The sequence below is a fragment of the Monodon monoceros genome, unplaced genomic scaffold (assembly GCF_005190385.1).
Source record: "Monodon monoceros isolate NGI ecotype Baffin Bay Population unplaced genomic scaffold, NGI_Narwhal_1 Super_Scaffold_18, whole genome shotgun sequence".
NCBI classification, from domain to species: domain Eukaryota; kingdom Metazoa; phylum Chordata; class Mammalia; order Artiodactyla; family Monodontidae; genus Monodon; species Monodon monoceros.
This window is the reverse complement of record NW_021703774.1, coordinates 100,749,379-100,767,329: the sequence shown is the minus strand read 5'-3', so window position 1 is coordinate 100,767,329 and position 17,951 is coordinate 100,749,379. Positions and strand designations below refer to the sequence as shown.

Below are 17,951 nucleotides of genomic sequence, written 5' to 3'. Positions count from 1 at the left end.
AAATTCTTAAGAACATTCTTTCCACTATGAGGCAGGGAGGGGGGCCAGGAAAGTTGAAAAGCTGAAAAATCTCTCTAGAGCGAAGTCTTAGAGTTGCCCAGTCCAGAGAGCAATCCTTCTGGATTAAATGAAATCCTTCTCTCTCTTGAGTGTACTTTGTGTCCTCCTCCCCACTTATGTTCATACATGAGCATCCTCGTTAAACCCAGAAAGGAAGAAAAGGACTCTTCATCCAGAAAAATGTCTTTACAAATTCCTAGGGGCAGTGGGTAGAAAGCTGGCACCTGCGCCTACCTCTCTCTGTGGCTGGCCGGGCCCCTGGTCGGCAGTGCGGAGGTTCAGGACGTGCACCTCCTGGGGCAACCCCACCGTCCCCCTGCTGGCACATCCCGACAAGACGGTGAAGCTCTCCATCAAGGCCTGGACTGGATGGGAGGCATTGACAGGCGACAGTTCACACTGGGCGCTGGGCTCTGGACCTGCAGAGGGAATCACAAACATGAACCCCTCAGAATCCTCAATTAATTGTGCCATGATTAAATTAATTGTTCTGAATATACAAGTCACTGCCAACCCACCAGAGGTGCCTTTCCAGGTAAGTTGTTTCCAGAACTAAATGGCAAAAAAGCTAGTCTATTCTTGTAAAATCCCAATCTCTTAAACTCCTTTTGGATACTTTTGATGTGTATTTGATTAAATTCCCTTTTAGACACACAAGCCACGAATGTATTCCTCTGGATGGAGGAAAGTTCCCATTTGACATCTGTGTTCAATTCTTCCTTCCCCTCTTAGAAGAAAACCAGAGATAAATAGAATAAGTTGTGGAAAGCCCCAATGATATTATGCATAAATATTAGACACCTAAAATTGCACCCAAAAAGGTATAAGATGCAGATTCTACCTTTCTAAGTGCTTCCCCTTCTTAGGGAAAGCAAAACAATCTTAAGAACATACAAAAGCAAGATGCAATGAGCAGAGGCAACTGGGGCCAGAGCTGTACAGCAAAGTTTGAGAGAGGTCAGAAAGATCCTCCCAAGAGAGGTAGGATACGAGCAGAGCCTCAGATAGAAAAAGTAGAACCCTGGGCATGCCTGGCTCCTGCTTCCTCATTCTCCCTTCCTCTAAGCAATCAGAACTTAAATCTGAAATCCATCCTTTCCTCCCCGTCTCTACCTCCTGCAGCACTCACTGTCTCCGTCCCTAGACAACTGCAGATCTTCCTGAAAGGAGCCTCTGGTCTCAAGCTCTCCGAGCTTCCTTCCATACAGACAAGGTTCACCTAACCCAGGGTGGTCCTCGACTGAATGGTTATTCCAGATGCAAAGACCTGCCCTGCCCAGCCCTGCAGTTATGTCCCGTCCCTTGAGAACTGCTGGTCTGTGCTCCTTCACCTGGCACACGAAGGCCTTTCTTGATCTAGCCCCTTCCTAGCTCTCCAGCCTAAGCCCTCCGCCTCCAGGAACCCCACGTGGCTTAAATGTCTCGAAACATACCATGATGTTTCTCACTCTATGTCTTTATTCAAGCTTGTTTCCTTTTCCCAAATTCCTCGTCCGCTCTACCTCCACCCCCGAAACAAACATCCCAAGCTGAGGAAGGTGCACTTCCTCTGTGCTCCCATAATTCCTCTGCCTGTCTCGGCTGTTTCATTTTCTACACTGTAACCACCAGTGTATATGTCCGTCTTTGCCAGTCCAGTGGGACCTCCCTGACAGCTGTGGGTTACTCTCTTTGTATCCTCAGCACCCATCACAGTGCCTCACATGTAGGAAATGCCCAAAACGTATTTATTAAATGAATCATTGAGCTTAAAGAAAACACTGCCCCCTCTCTGATCAGTGATTAGGGCCCCATTCTGGGGACTTGGATTTGGCTGTATGCAGCTAATAACGGGAAACAGATTGCTACAGCGGTGTGACATACATTAGCTGAACTGATAGGGAAGGACATCCAGAAATCAAAAGGACTCCGCGATACTTAAACCTCACATACCTCTGTAAGCTTGGTGTTGTCCTCAATTAGCTGAGGAGACTGGGGCTTGGAACATACAGCATCCTAAACCCCGACCTTCCAGATGGAACCCGATAAAAGACCTGAATGCACGCCAAGTAGTTCTTCCTGACTTCTACATAATAAAAGTACTCTCCGGGATTAGCCCCGGTCTAAAATGCAAATACAGTTCAAACCAGACAATCCTGTATCCCCACTGCTGTGCTATACGCAGATACCCCACCTGGTGTGCAAGTCTATTTCAGAACTCATGGAAATTATCTAGGTTGATAACAGTTATCAACTGTTATCTGAAATGAAGTATGTACCTTCTCAAATAATCACTGCCACCCTCCGTACTGCTCTCCGGTGCCCGGCTGCTTTCTGAGAAACAGAGGTGGTAAAGGAAGATGTCACGGCAGCAAAGTCAGGAGGTACTGGACGCAGGATTCCCTGAACTCCCCAAGCACGGCAAACAGGATGAGCAGGTGCCCCCACCCCCTCCTCCTGCCCGCACCAGTCACAGTGAGATATCTCACAGCCCAGAGCTCCAGAAGAAGTCTCCTACTCCTACACTGGGCGCTGGGCTCTGGACCTGCAGAGGGAATTGATCCTGGCGACTTGCTGCGGCCATTGCTACCAACACTGGGAAACCCTTCTGAATTGGTTTCACAGCCTCCTGCCATGAATTTCCCATTATCACAAATTAAGCACAAATAAAAATACTTTTCAGGGCTTCCCTGGTGGCGCACTGGTTGAGAGTCCGCCTGCCGATGCAGGGGACACGGGTTCGTGGCCTGGTCTGGGAAGACCCCACATGCCACAGAGCGGCTGAGCCTGTGAGCCATGGCCGCTGAGCCTGCGCGTCTGGAGCCTGTGCTCCGCAACGGGAGAGGCCACAGCAGTGAGAGGCCCGCGTACCACAAAAAAAAAAAAAAATACTTTTCAGTTCCATTTTTGTATGTATGTACAAAGCTCTGACTGGACTATAGTTCCACCTAAAACACGTCTGCAAAAGGCTTGCAATCTGCTTGACTTCCCCTCCTCCTTACATACCACCGTCACCCATTAGGGTCTTAAGTCACCACACTGCTCATCTCCACACTGGGCGAGAGCAACACTCACTGGCAACAAACCAGAGGATAAGGTCTTACCCAAAGGTGGAGGGAATCAGAGAGGGGATGCCCCCAGCACTGAAAATGGGCACTCTTTGCCTTAAGAGTGTCTGTTCTCTGTCCTACCAGAGTCTAAGACGGGGCAGACCCCCACTTTATGGGCTGCAGCTCCAGCCATGTGTTACACAAGTCAGTCCAAGGTCGGAAAAAAAAGAGAAAGCAATGTACAAGGCTCACTCTGATCAAGTGACGGAAGAGCTGCACTTTACAGAGACCCACTGGGGTCAAGGTTTAAATATGCTCGGCATAGAGTGTCCCTGACCATCAGACACACTAGAGTAGTGTTGGCTGTTGAGGTGCCTTGATGAATTTTTTTTTTTTTTTTCAGTATGCGGGCCTCTCACTGTTGTGGCCTCTCCCGTTGCAGAGCACAGGCTCCGGACGCGCAGGCTCAGCGACCATGGCTCACGGGCCCAGCCGCTCCGCAGCATGTGGGATCTTCCCGGACCGGGGCATGAACCCATGTCCCCTGCATCGGCAGGCGGACTCTCAACCACTGCGCCACCAGGGAAGCCCCCTTGATGAATTTTTTGTCCTCCAAGTTTAAAAAAGAAAAAAATTCAACATATGATTAATACATCCTGAAGCCAAAAAGACCCAGAAAGGAAGGAAGGAAGGAAGGGAGGGAGGAAGGAAGGGAGGAAGGGGGAGAGAGAGAGAGAGAAGGAAAGAAAGAAGGAAAATGGAAAGAAGGGAGGAAGGGAGGGAGGGGAAGGGAAGGAAAGGAAGGAAAGGAAAAGGAAAAAAACAGAAACTATCTACCCCATCCTCCAAGGGTATATAAGACATGGTGCCTTCAACAGTTCAACACACAATGTCAGTCTGGTCTAGTAAGTAAGTAAAGAAAGTAAGCAAGTAAAGTAATAAGTAAGTAAGTAAATAAATATCTCCCATTAAGTGCTCACTAGAGGCTGGGCAGTGCTAGGTGCTATACATCCTTTCAATACCACCATAAGGAGGTCGTATTATCCTCATTATAAAGAACAGGAAAGTGAGTTCAATGAACGTAAGTAACCCTTCTAAGCTTGCCCCAGTCGCTCAAGGCCTCAGACTCAGACCTGCCTCCAGGGCTAGTATCTCTGTAAAGTGAAAGTTTTCATTAAAAAATGTTGGGCCCAGAACAAAATAATGCCATTTGCAGCAACATGGATGGACCTAGAGATTGTCATACTGAGTGAAGTAAGTCAGACAGAGAAAGACAAATATCATATCACTTATATCACTTATATATGGAATCTAAAAAAAAAAAAAAGGCACAAATGAACTTATTTACAAAACAGAAATAAAGTCACAGATGTAGAAAACAAAATTATGGTTACCAGGGAGAAGGGGGGGATAAATTGGGATTGACATATACACACTACTATATATAAAATAGATAACTAATAAGGACCTACTATAAAGCACAGAGTACTCAATATTCTGTAATGACGTATATGGGAAAAGAATCTAAAAAAGAGTGGATATATGTATATGTATATGAATAAACGATTCGCTTTGCTGTACAGCAGAAACTAACACAACACTGTAAAGCAACTATACTCCAAAAAAAAAAAAAAATTTTAGGCCCAGATGGGCTCACTGGTGAATTCTACTGAACATTTCAGGAAGAAATTATACCAATTCTCTACAATCTCTTTCAGAAGATAACAGCAGAACAAATACTTCCTAACTCATTCTAACTCATTACCCTAATACCAGAGCTAGACATTGCAAGAAAACTACAGACCAATATCTCTTGCAAACATAGGTGCAAAAATTCTCAACAAAATATTAGCAAATCGAATCCAACAATGTATACAAGGAATTATACGCCACAATCAACTGGGGTTTATCCTAGGTATGCAACATTTGAAAATCAATTATAATCTATCTCGCTAACTGGCTAAAGAAGAAAAATCACATGATCGTATCAATAGAAGCAGAAAAAGCGTTTTACAAAATCCAACAGTCATTCATGATTAAAAGAACTCAGCAAATTAGAAACAGATGGGAACTTCTATTCTAAAGAATGTGTACAAAAAATCTCACAGCTAATGTACTTAATGGTGAGAAACTAAAAGCTTTCTCACTAAGATCAAGATCACTAAGATCAACAAGACAAGGACATCCCCTCTCATAACTCCTTTTCAACATTGTACTGGAAGTTCTAGCTAATGCTTGCAGCTAGGTATGGCCATGTGATGAAATCCTGGCTAATAAGATGTAACCAGAGGTGATACATGCAATTTCTAAGAAGTTTCTTAAGAAAGGAAGGAGTTGTGTTCTTCTGCCCTTTCCTCCTTCCTGCTGGTTGGAATACAGATGTGATGAACAGAGCTAAAGCAGCCATTTTAGGCCATAAGATGGAAGCAACATGCTGAGTCAGGCAAAGCAATAAGACAGAAGTTGCCTGGGTCATGATGAACATGGAGCTGTTGAATTAGCTCTGGACTGTTTTTTGCTTTTCTTTTTTTTAATGTGAAACACACATAACTTTTCTCTTATTCAAGCCAATATTGTTTTGAGTTTTCTGACACTTACAGCTTGACCTGCCTTCATTAATATACAGGCTTTATTTTACTTCAACCTTCTTCCCACCAGGACCTGCACATACAAGGTTTCTTTCAGCAACACTTTCCCTACCATTCCTATCCCTTTCCTCTGCCTTGGTGTGATGAACTCCTACATAGATCTCTCAAGGAAGCTTCTCTTACCTCTTTTACAACATTAGATATACATTTTTCATACTCTCTATTTCTCTTCACTGCACTTCATGTGGTTATACTTATATAATTATTTGTGCAATTATTTGTTTAACGTCTGCATACACCCAAAGACTATAAATACCACAAAAGAAAGGAACCCAATCATTCTGTCTTTTGCTGTATGCCTTAGCCCAGCATAATGTCTGGCACACAGTATGCACTCAAATATTAATGACGGAAGGGAGTAAGAGAGGAAAAGGGAAAGAACAATGAGGTGATCCATGTGCAAAGGATTTCATACCAATAGGAGACTCTATCTTAGAGTTCTTCCTTTGACTCTTCACCTACTAGCCAAAGCTTCGATCTTATGGTAAAGCAAAAAAAATCGATCATGAGCTGAAGGAGGTGACGTTTTTGGTTGCTAAGAATCAAGTCTTCATCAGGGCTTCCCCACCCTCAAATGTCACAGAAGGCAGGAAATGCAAACCTGTTTTTGTCCTCTCATGCCAAACACGGTCTGGCAATATCCTTCTCTCCAGGTGGCATAACAATCCTCCCTCTCCCATAGCACAGCACACCCCCGGCCTCATCCTGCCACCCCCTGGGTCAGCCCCCAGGCCCTCCTGCCCCTCTCCTGCAGCCACGGCCTGCCTCCAGAAACTGGTCTCCCATCCTTCCCTACCGGCCTCACAGTGGTGTCTACAACGGGCTGCCCACACAATGCCAGATCCAACTCCAGTTAGAAGAGCTTCCACCTGGGAAGAGCTGATCCCCTCCCCAGGCTCTACCACACAAGCCTGAAGTAGGCAGGCGGCCGTGATTCTCACATGACCACCACGGGGCCCAAGTACAGTACCTCACAGTCACAAAGGCTCCAAAACCAGAAAAACATGCTCCAAAACCCTACCTGACTCATGTCCTCCTCACTTTTGTGACCTGTGAGCTCTGCTAGTGTAGGCTCTCACTGACAGCCTCAGAGGGCTGGGAGCTTCTCCTGTGGCCACTGCTAGAAACCCACAGCCCTTCCTCCCCTGAGCAATCTCTCCCCCACACTCCAGAGGCAAGTGAGCACATGCTCTGGCGATGATGCTGAGTGGCACAGCAAAAGCTACTTTACCACAGTAAGAATCAACAGGGCACAGATGATGGCAGAAAGAAATGCTGGCTGAGGGACTTCCCTGGTGGTGCAGTGGTTAAGAATCCACCTGCCAATACATGGGACACGGGTGTGAGCCCTGGTCCGGGAAGATCCCACATGCCGCGGAGCAACTAAGCCCGTGTGTCACAACTACTGAGCCTGCGCTCTAGAGCCTGTGCTCTGCAACAAGAGAAGCCACCGCAGTGAGAAGCCCGTGCATCGCAATGAAGAGTAGCCCCCGCTTGCCGCAACTAGACAAAAGCTCACGCGCAGCAACGAAGACCCAACACAGCCAAAAAAAAAAAGAAAGAAATGCTGGCTGAAAGCAACAATACTCATAAGCAACACTCCTGTTAACCTTGCACTGTACTTTATAATTAAAAAGCATTTTATAGAAATTCTGTAAAGTGGGTAGAACAGATATTATTCCCACTATAAGTAAATTGCTGCAAGCCACAGAGCTGGGTGAATATTTCAGTAAAGTGCTTCCTGACAGTAACACACCCCCAGAGATATTCCTCACTGTTGCCTCCCAATCTGGATATTTCTGTTTATTCCAGACATCTAGTACATGGCCTGTCCAGAATTCTTTGGGGGTAATTCCCAAAAGAATCCAACTTAAGTCAGACTCTGTTTTTCCTGCTCAGTACCCCTCCTTGGCCACCAGGACAGACACACAGCCCCTATTCATCTATAAGGTGCTACTTCTATTGAGTAAAAACGTTTACTGCCCTGAAGGCAGCACAAATTCAAGTAAATCCTGTGGTGAGAAACTCACCAGGTGGCCCTGACCAGGTGGCCTCCTTCACCAAGCAGGGCCCTCTGTTCAGCAGCTGGGCCACCTGGAGGAACACTGTGAAGCATCTGGTGGGACCCCCGTGATAAGCGAGGGTTTAATTCTTCATGGAAACAGTTATCGCGCACCTTCTCTGAGCCACATGCTGTGTACATACTGTTTCTAATCCTCATAACACCACTGTAAAGACAGTGCTAAAGCTCCCACTTTACAGTGGTGGAAACTGGGCCTCAGAGAGGTTAAGCAACTTACCAAAGGCCACATACCATCAGTAAGTGACAGGGTGGGATTCGAATCTGGGGTCTCTCAGACTCCAGATCCAAGTTCTTCCCATGACAAGGCACTGCCTGCTTCTACCCTGCATTCTCCACTCCTTCACCTCAGGACTTGATGAACAGGCCAATGCCTTAGCCAAACACAGACATTAATTCATGTCTAATAAAATAAAATATAATAAAATAAACTGCTTGGTTCACACTTGCAACCTTTTGGTTGACTTAAAAGACTTCATAAATTTAATGAGAAAGCACAAGCTCATTTCTCATTTTACCAACTGTCTTCCTCTTTCTCACTGATGCTTGCTTATCTGCACACATGCGAAATGTTCCTAAGGCCTGGCTATAACATGAATGTCTAACTTCCCAGTTCCACTTAAAGAAAAAAATGTAAACGGACTCACCCTTTCATTATATCCTTTAGCTGCAACATAGCATTCCAGTCTTAGTTACAGAACCCCACATACCCACTGGCTGCAGGCCAGCCCTCAGACTTGACAAAATGCAGACAAAGCATTTGGGAACAGATGCATTTGCTGCACACACATTAAATTTAATCTGTCCCCAAAGAAATTAATATCACACCTCATGCAACACAGAGAAAAATACTGGGGGTTGGGGAGGGGGAGAGTTATTGTTTAGGGGAAGGTATAGTAAGTAATTTTCACATTTAATAAATGGGATCCTTAAGCATTCTAAACACCAATGCATACCAAGTTGACACAAACATCTGGTACCTATTCCACATAATTTCCAGCACACTGATTCCCCACATCACCCAGAGTACTAATGAGGAGCGTGTGTTCAGCTGTAATAAAAGTGGTAAAGATGCAGAGGGAATCAAGGGGTAACATTATAGCCTGGGACCAAGACACTTCAGTGGGGAGATTTTATTCCAACAACACCATTGGTTAATAAGGGTTTCTGTTATTGTCCCACAGGGACTTCCGCAATGCTGTCAGCTGCGAAGAGGGACAAACTCCCACAGACTGTGGGACTGGCACCGCAGGATCTACCCTGCCCCTGAGCTGAAAATCCCTTCTACCTCCACAGGATGCAAGAATCTGTAAGAAAGGACACCCAAGGTGATTTCTCGGCCAATAGCACAGCCTGGCTCTAACTGAGCTTTATGAGAGGGAATGTGACAAGCGTCAGGATATGATGTGAAAACAAAGTTCCAGGATAAAGCACCTGGAAGGCCCCAAGCTCATGCAGTGTACACAACGTATGTTCGTGTTTATACCATCTTACGTTACAACTCACTGGAGCTACGGCTCCTTGGGGATGGAGCTGTGGAATGCACCACCATTAAAATCCAAAGGGGGACCTTCTACCACAGCTCCCACCTGGGTTTTTCAACAATAAAACCTGGCTTACGGCTGAAGCTTATCCTTGATAAGAAAAAGATAGGCAGAAGAGCGTGTATATATATAACGTTCTAAAACCTGTACTGTGGATTTCTCAGGAAAAAACAGCCAGATTTTTTTTTTTAAACAGAACAATTCCTTAAGCATATCTTATCATAGTTTCATTCATTCTCCAAGTGAATATCTAAATCCAAACCTTTCTCTTGACAAACCAACCCTCTTCCAAGAAGTCAACTGCCAACTTCTTGGGCCAAAAGCCAGTGCATAGCTGCATACTGTTGTGTTGAAATCATGGTGCAACCATGTTGAAGAACTTCCTGTGTTCAAGTTGTGTCTTTAAATGTTCAAAGGGAAACAGTGGACAGAGCTTCTTTAAGAATCTAAATTCTCCAAGTGTTGGGAAGTGCCAAGCTATAAAGGCACTCTACTCTTCCATCTAAGCAAGATACCACTATACAACGGAAAAGTATCAGAGGGGATTTACGCAACTCTGTGAGGATGTGGGGTTGTTTTTTGTTTTTGTTTTTGTTTTTGTTTTTGCAGTAAGCGGGCCTCTCACTGCTGTGGCCTCTCCCGTTGCGGAGCACGGGCTCTGGACGCGCAGGCTCAGCGGCCATGGCTCACGGGCCCAGCCGCTCCGCGGCACGTGGGATCTTCCCGGACCGGGGCACGAACCCGTGTCCCCTGCATCGGCAGGCGGACTCTCAACCATTGCGCCACCAGGGAAGCCCTGTGGGGTTGTTGTTTCATATTTTTTTATAACCTGAAGAGAAAAGGTAGCAGAAGGAGCACACCCCAGAAGTTACCACTGGGCATTGCAAGAGAAGAGTCCTTGTATTAAGAGACATACTGGTACAGGAGGAGCACTGGACCAGGAAATCCAAGAACTGCATTCTAAATCCAGGTCTGCCAACTATTAGTTGTTTGACCTTGTCTTTAAGATTCCCATAATCTCTCTTTCTCTTACTTTATGACAGGCTCGACTCACAGATCAAATGAAACCCTATACATGCAAATACTTTACAAATTTCACTTACTATTAGAGACATAAAGCCCCCTGGGGGGGGGAGAAATAAATGAATGAAAATATTTTCTCCAATTGAAAAAATGTTTTCTTTATGAGCCTTTAGAATGATTAATAAAATATCTAAGATAAGATGTTCTCATACTACTCCCTAGCCATTACTCCCCAAAAATTATTTCTAAGAATTGCCCTGGGAAGGATTAAAATAAAACTATGCTCAGTATTAGGGTAAAAATTCCTATTCTCTGAGCACAATCTGGAAGTACAACTCCCAAAGGTGAGAACAGGCCATGTTTCTGCCTCCAGGGAATTCCCACAATCCAGAAAGACAGTAATCTGGCACCATCTTGGTCAACTTTCTCATCATTTACTTTCCATCAATAAGATGGTGCACTTGTTCCTGTTTTTTTGACAAGTCTAAAGGAAGCTGGGAATGAAGGGAAAACCAGCTACAGAATTCATTTACGAGGAGATTAGAACTTATGGAATGTTATTGCCTAAATGGTTCAGCACAGGGACCAAGAACAAATCTGAAGATTTGGAGGATGGAAGAAAATGAAATCTGTTTTCTCCTGCTGTGTTTTTGAGATACACAAAATAGGTGTTTTTAAGTATACTTCTTTATTAAAAGGAAAATAATTGATCTGGAGTCAAAATATTAAATTCAGTTTAGGTACATCACCAATAAAAATTATAATTTAATTCCTACTAATGCAACATTTTATGGTAAAGTGAAACTTGCAGGGCTGGAAAGCCACTCCTCACTAACCCTGAGGGATAACGTCACCAAATCTGTCTCTCAGACCTCAACTTGTACCTAAGATAGTCGCTAAACTAATTTTCTTTCCTTTTCTTTTCTTTTTTCTTTTTTACCTCTAGTAAACTGGTGTCTGATAAGAAAGAAAAAACTGGGAGAAAACAGAGGTAAGGACATGCACAGAAACACACAGGTATAACACGCTGCAACAAGCATTCTCGGGGACTGGTGAGCCCTTGGTTAGGGCTGGGGTGCAGTGTCTGGGTAAGTGGCAAGACAAGAAGCTGTAAGTGGGGGAGTGGTCAGAAAGGACGGAAGGGGGAAACCTCAACTGTTCGGGAGTTGAATCAAAGGTTGTAACCACTGGTCCTGATTATAAATAGGAGGCAAGAGATTAAAAAAGGAAAATCTACCAACTTTTGGTTTGGCCATGCAAAATATTACTAATTACAGCCATATGTACAAACTGGGCCATGAACTAAAATACATTTACTTTAAGGATTTTATATATAGTCAGGGCACTCAACAATTGGTTGTTAAAGGAATGCAGGAATGCTTAACAGGAATGCCAAATCACCAAGCATCAGTGATACGTCAAATCCAATTACAATAGGAAACCATAGTCCTTCCTCAAGCAAGCTAGCTCCTGCTCAGGTGCTTCTGTTAAGAAAGAAATAGCTGATAGTTTGTACACAAATCTATGAAAAACTAATGTGCTCTTGCTCCTTTCACAGTGAAGCTAAAAGCCTCAGGAGTATTGATGGAGCAGAAATTTCCAAGGTTCACAGTAGTTATGGGCCAATCAAACAGAACCATTGATAGGACTTCTCAGTGTAGACCGAGGGACAACAGACCTTCGAAAGACAGAAGGATTGTGCCCAGCTAACCAGCCCTGGCCCAGAGCCACATTTTCATACCTGATTAAATTTAGTGACTCCATAAGCCTGTCATACCTATTACACTTTTCCTTTACACCCAATATCAACTTTTAGTTATAAACATACTGTTTCATTTATTCTGGCATGTGTTTGTGTGTCTTCTACTTAGCTGGAAACCCCATGAAGGCAGGGACCATGTTCCTTTTGCTAACTCTCTATCCACCCAGGTGCTTGGCATGGTGCTTGGCATAAGGCAGGTGTTCACAAAGATTTGTTGAGTAATGAATTCTTCAATCAAACAAACAAAACCTGTTCTTAGGATTAACTCATTTTTATTATCATATAGCTATAATTATTATTATCATCTCTCCAACTATGGAATATGTTCTGAAAAAAATACTTCTTAACTTATCTCAACCTCCTTTTGCATTAGGAAGCATAGAATATTAGAGTTTAAAGGAACTTTGGTACCATGTAGTTCGATGCCCTCACTGTCACCCTGAGAGTTTGAGGCCTCTATAAAATCTTTGGTAAAAAGACCTTTGCTTCCAATTCCTCCTAATTTTTAGATAAGTCCCAGCGATGCAAAATTAATGTACCAAGACAGGTCTGACCAGAGTCCCCAGTTTTAATGGACTCTATTCCTAGAAAATTACTGATCCAACCAAAATGTCATGCTATATATTCCTTTATTATTTATATACTCAACTACTTCTAGAAAGGAAATTGAGGGGCTGGTAATTAAAAATTTAAAATAGAAAAAAAAAAAAACAGGCCCAGAAAACTTCAGCTGCCAATCAATTAAAAAGTGGATATGAACAAAACCAAATCTTATTGAAGAACTTAGGAAACAACTTCATTTGAGCACCAGACCTAGCTCTGAGTTTCCTAGCAGTTGAGGTAGAAAAGAAAATGTGATGTTCCCAAGATCTCATAAAAAGGAAACAAATCAGTTCTTTGGATAAGAAAATATTCTTCCTAAGTCTGAATTTAAGAGGCCTATTATAAAGCAAGGGTCAGTGATTTCAAGAGTTATTTTACAAAAAGCATAGGTGCATAAATTTTCTTATACAGCCTCATTAAAAATAGAGGAAATACACTCTATAGTGAGTTTCAAACAGGGATCTAGGCAATTATCTCCAGTATGCACAAAAACTCCTTTCTAGAATTGGAAGATTTTTTTTTTACTTTTCAAACCAATAATTTACATTACTGTAGGTACGAAGGCAAAAAAACAAAGTGGCATTGGTTTGCTAAAGGTATTTAGGGAAATCTGTGATCTCAATTTTTTAAAACATGCCATGCAATAAATCAAAAGTTTTGGATATTCCTGGGTCAACAAGCAACTTCTTAAAGGATAAAATCTAAACAGAGCTATCAGTTTAATAAAAGGCTAAAAGAGAGGGGTTTGATTCAATCACATTGCATTTAAACTAAAGATAAATATAAAATAAATTAATGTATTGTTGTTTAATAAACTCTCCCCCCAAATTTTAAAACTGGGATAAATGAGATACCTGTTCAGAAAGATATCTACTGAGCATGCTCATGATAAAACTTCACACACAATAAAGTACTGTAAAACACACAGCTGTATCTGACAAAGCAACCTTTCAAAACAGATGTGTCATATGATGTTTCAAAGCTCAACTTTTTTTTTTAGTTTGTCACATTCAATCAAAGCAATTTTTCTTTTCCTGAAATCTGTGTGTTATTTTAGGGAAAACTTTTCTTCGGTGTTTTTCCACTCTGGATCAACTAGCTCCTCTCTTTTCCTCTCAAGTAAACCTTCGGAAAGCACTCTGCCAGAAGGAATTCACCCTTTCTCACGTGGAGACAAGTTCTAGTACTTTCAAATGGTCAGTTTGAAAATAAAATCCTTTGCATGCCAGTTCCTAAAACAAAAAGAGCTTTGTTTCAAGATCTGCACAGAAAAATATATCGAAACTACACTAATCCATTATTTACAGTAATAATTAATTCCTTCTTTCAGTATTTTATATCATTCTCCCTCCCTTCTTCCCACATACTGCAACTGGCCCAAAAAACCACCTGACTGCCACACAATCAATGCCTCATTAATTAGCACTGACTAGCAATGAGATAGCCCACATAAGCAAATCTTCCAAACAACTAAGGCTTCACTCCTTTTCAAGAAAGTGACTTCTGTCATTTCTAAGGTAAGTCTACCTAAAACATACTACATACATAATTACTTCATGGCCATCATATATATTTTGAGCATCCTAAATATCACTTATTAATTCTTTTTTTTTGAGGACATAAGGTCATCATTATGAATACTAATTACAGTTTATTAAACTTGGTTTGGTATTTTAGTTTTTATCTCTACATCAAATGGTCCCATATTTCTGTTTTATAGTTCTGCTTATACTTTCTATACTTCTATTTTTCTCAACTCTGGCTGCAAGCCTCTGTCTCTGCCTCAAGCCCATGACATGCCTTCTTTTATACTCAATTGTAAGTCGACAAGCTCTGGATGAGGGCCATCCCACCTCCAGAGTAACTTATATGGGCTTTTGACAGCTATCTTCCTTGTAACTCAGCAAACATTTTGGCTTCCTTCATGTGCTCCAGACACACAAACCTGGTGTAAAATTGACCATGTATAATAATGTGAGTGACAATATTAGCAACAATATTAGAGACACTGTCCACACTAATCTAATTTGAATGGCAAGCATCAAAGAAAGCGAAGCTTACACACTAAGGGTGAACTGTTGGGAATTTAGTTCACACAACCACTGTGCTAAAAGCCCTATTCTCCTAGTGCTCTAGGGCTTCAAGCATTTTTGAAATTTTATCTTTTCAAGAAGAGGTGAAAGCAAATATACAATTAGGTTTCGTGTATATATGTAAAGTTCTCATGATATCTCCTCCTCTTTTTAGTTTTCAGGATGAAGAGATATTTAAACTGCACATCCCCAATTAATTACAATTTTAGCATCATTTTCACATTCACTGTTCTCAATGGAACGTGTAACTACTATTCCTTTCATCTTCACTCTCCCCTCAATGCTAGCAGACACCATCAGGGAGATCAGACACTCCCACCAGTGGTCCCTATTCCCAGTCAGTACAAATGATCCACGGTATAAATACAGAGCAGGGCAGGCTATGTGCTGGCCAGTGCCATTTCACAAAGAAAACACAAAACAAAGCCACTCAAAAAGCCCCTGTACAGGACAGTGATACCATCCTGCGGCTTTCTAAAATCAAGTCATGACATGACTCTTCCTTGCCTTCTGAAATGTTAGTTTGAGTTACGGATCAGAATGAACTCCTTGCAAACCATGATTATGTATGGAAAGGCATATACTGCAGTTTCAGACTCAGGGAGGCTCACTTTTTTAAGTTTTTTCCTGAAATGAAATAGAGTTTCTTTGCTCCCAGAGATAACTCATAATTTATCCTCAATTTCAACCTTTTTTACTGTGAAAAGTATAGGAAGTTGCAGGGAAACAATGAATGGAAGTGGCCTTTTTATCAAACAAGAACAGGAAACTTTCAGTAGCTTATGGTAAAACCACATATTTGAGCCAAAGAGAAAAATTAAACTAAGCTCTTTTAGCATAACTTTTCATCCTCTCCCATCCAAAACATATAGGAACATGCAAAACTGATACCCATGACACAAATCTCGACACCAAGCAAAAATTAACATTTACAGACTTCAAAAACATATTTCCTCAAAATTACTTAATGAGCCTCTTCAAACAGGCCTACACCTACTTCTTCTATTATTGGATGGCCAAAATGAGTCATAGTAAAACTTTGGAATATTAAAGACAATAAGTGAGGAAATTCCAGAAAATATAAAAACTATTTCAGGGAGCCAAAACAGAACTATATTTATTTTTCTATCCTAATGCATAGAAATGAATAAACCAGCAAATAAAACGGGCACTCACAAAAGTAAACATATATCTGGCTGCAGTTCTATAACATAATGTCTTCCAAATTTACCCCCTCCTCCATACTAGAGAAATGATTTCCTTAAACAAAAGTAACCCCCAGCACCACCCCACAAACTCTAGAAACCTCTGACATACTGTGACAAATTTTAAAACAGGTATTTTTTTTCTTTTCAATTTTTTTAAATTGAAGTATAGTTGATTTACAATGTTGTGTTAGTTTCAGGTGTATAGCAAAGTTATTCAGTTATATGTATATTCATTCATTCTTTTTCAGATTCTTTTCCCCTTATAGGTTATTACAAAATATTGAGGTTAGTTCCCTGTGCTATACAGTAGGTCCTTGTTGGTTATCTATTTTATATATAGTAGTGTGTATATTGTTACTCCCAAACTGCTAAAAACAGGTATTTTTAAATCCACGACATCTAACATGGCAACTGACACACTATAGATGCTCCATGTATGTTACAGAAAGGAAAGGTTCATATTTAATTCTCATTCACTTTAGTCTTAGTCCAACCCGGTCTGGGCTATGGCTCCACTTCAACTAATAACATTTCACTTCACTGAGCCTCAGTGTTCTCATCTTCAAAATAAGGATAGGGGACTTCTCTGGCGGTCCAGTGGTTAAGACTTCGCCTTCCAATGCAGGGGTTGTGGGTTCAATCCCTGGTCAGGGAGCTAAGATCCCACATGCCTCGTGGCCAAAAGACCAAAACATAAAAAAATTTTTTAAAAAGCAATATTGTAACAAATTCAATAAAGATTTTAAAAATGGTCCACGTTAAAAAAAAAAACCTTAAAAAAAATAAGATAAAATAAGGATATTACTTGTCCTAGCTAACCCCCAGGGTTGTTAGGAGAACAATGAAAAAGTTTTTGGGTTTTTTAAATTAAATCAGGAAATGCTATACAAATATAAAGAAATTACTAATAAACGTAAGAAAAATCAACAGGAATGAACCACTTTTTTTCCTACCATCCTACCTTCTCCCATCAGAAAAGAAGCTCATAACATACCACATGGACCACAGAAACACAGAAGAAGGTCGAACTTGGATTTAGAAGACTTGGGTTCTACACCAAGCTCTGCCACTAACGAGTTTCTTGACCTGGGCCACCTCACTTGGTTCTCCCTGTAAACTGGGGCTAATACTACCTGTCTTGCCAAAATGAACTAACATAATGGGTAGCAAAGAATTCTATAAGCTTATAATTCTTTAAGGATTCTATAATTCTTATAAAGTGAGATATCTATATAATAGATTAATGAATTGGATTTGCTTAACAAAGAGTTTGGACTTTAATAGCTTTGTTATAAAATCCATTGACAAGCAAAGAAGCTGGCTATGATAAGACCCTTCCTAAACACCTGAAGACAGAAGGCTAAGCAAAGACAGAGGAGTGGAGAAGCGTAAACAGTGGTAACTCATGTACTTATTACATAAAGAAATGGGGGCTTTAGAAATTGGAGCTCAGACCAAAGAACTGGATTAGGACCCCATTGAGTCCACTTCAACTTGTGAATTAAAATATTGGGTCAGATTTTCTCCATTACTGGTTAAGACAGAGGTGGGCAAACCCTAATTCTACATATGGATGCCCAGCATTCCAGAATAAACAGCAGCGCCTGCAGAAAGCAATAGAAAGAGAGTAAGAGGAGAAAATAGATCAACAAACTGCAAAAGGTTGGTCGCTTGGTAATTAAAAAGAAAAAAGAAAAGAAAAGAACGTATCTCAAAGTTCAACTCAAGGCTGAATTCCTATCAAAAAACTACTGGAGGGACTTCCCTGGTGGTGCAGTGGTTAAGAATCTGCCTGCCAATGCAGGGGACACAGGTTCGAGCCCTGGTCCAGGAAGATCCCACATGTCACAGAGCAACTAAGCCTGTGTGCCACAACTACTGAGCCTGTTGAGCCTGCGCTC

The 17,951-nt window shown here is 41.8% G+C and overlaps 1 protein-coding gene across 5 annotated transcripts in view; it reads right to left on the bottom strand.

Annotated features, from left to right (window-relative positions):
* TGFBR3 (transforming growth factor beta receptor 3) overlaps window positions 1–17,951 on the bottom strand; it is a 207,248-nt gene that overhangs the window by 113,563 nt on the left and 75,734 nt on the right. For all 5 annotated transcript variants that reach the window (XM_029228505.1, XM_029228503.1, XM_029228501.1 and 2 more), the window contains one exon: window positions 295–479. In XM_029228505.1, coding sequence (XP_029084338.1) covers window positions 295–479 — 185 coding nt within the window. The remainder of the gene's footprint in view (window positions 1–294; window positions 480–17,951) is intronic.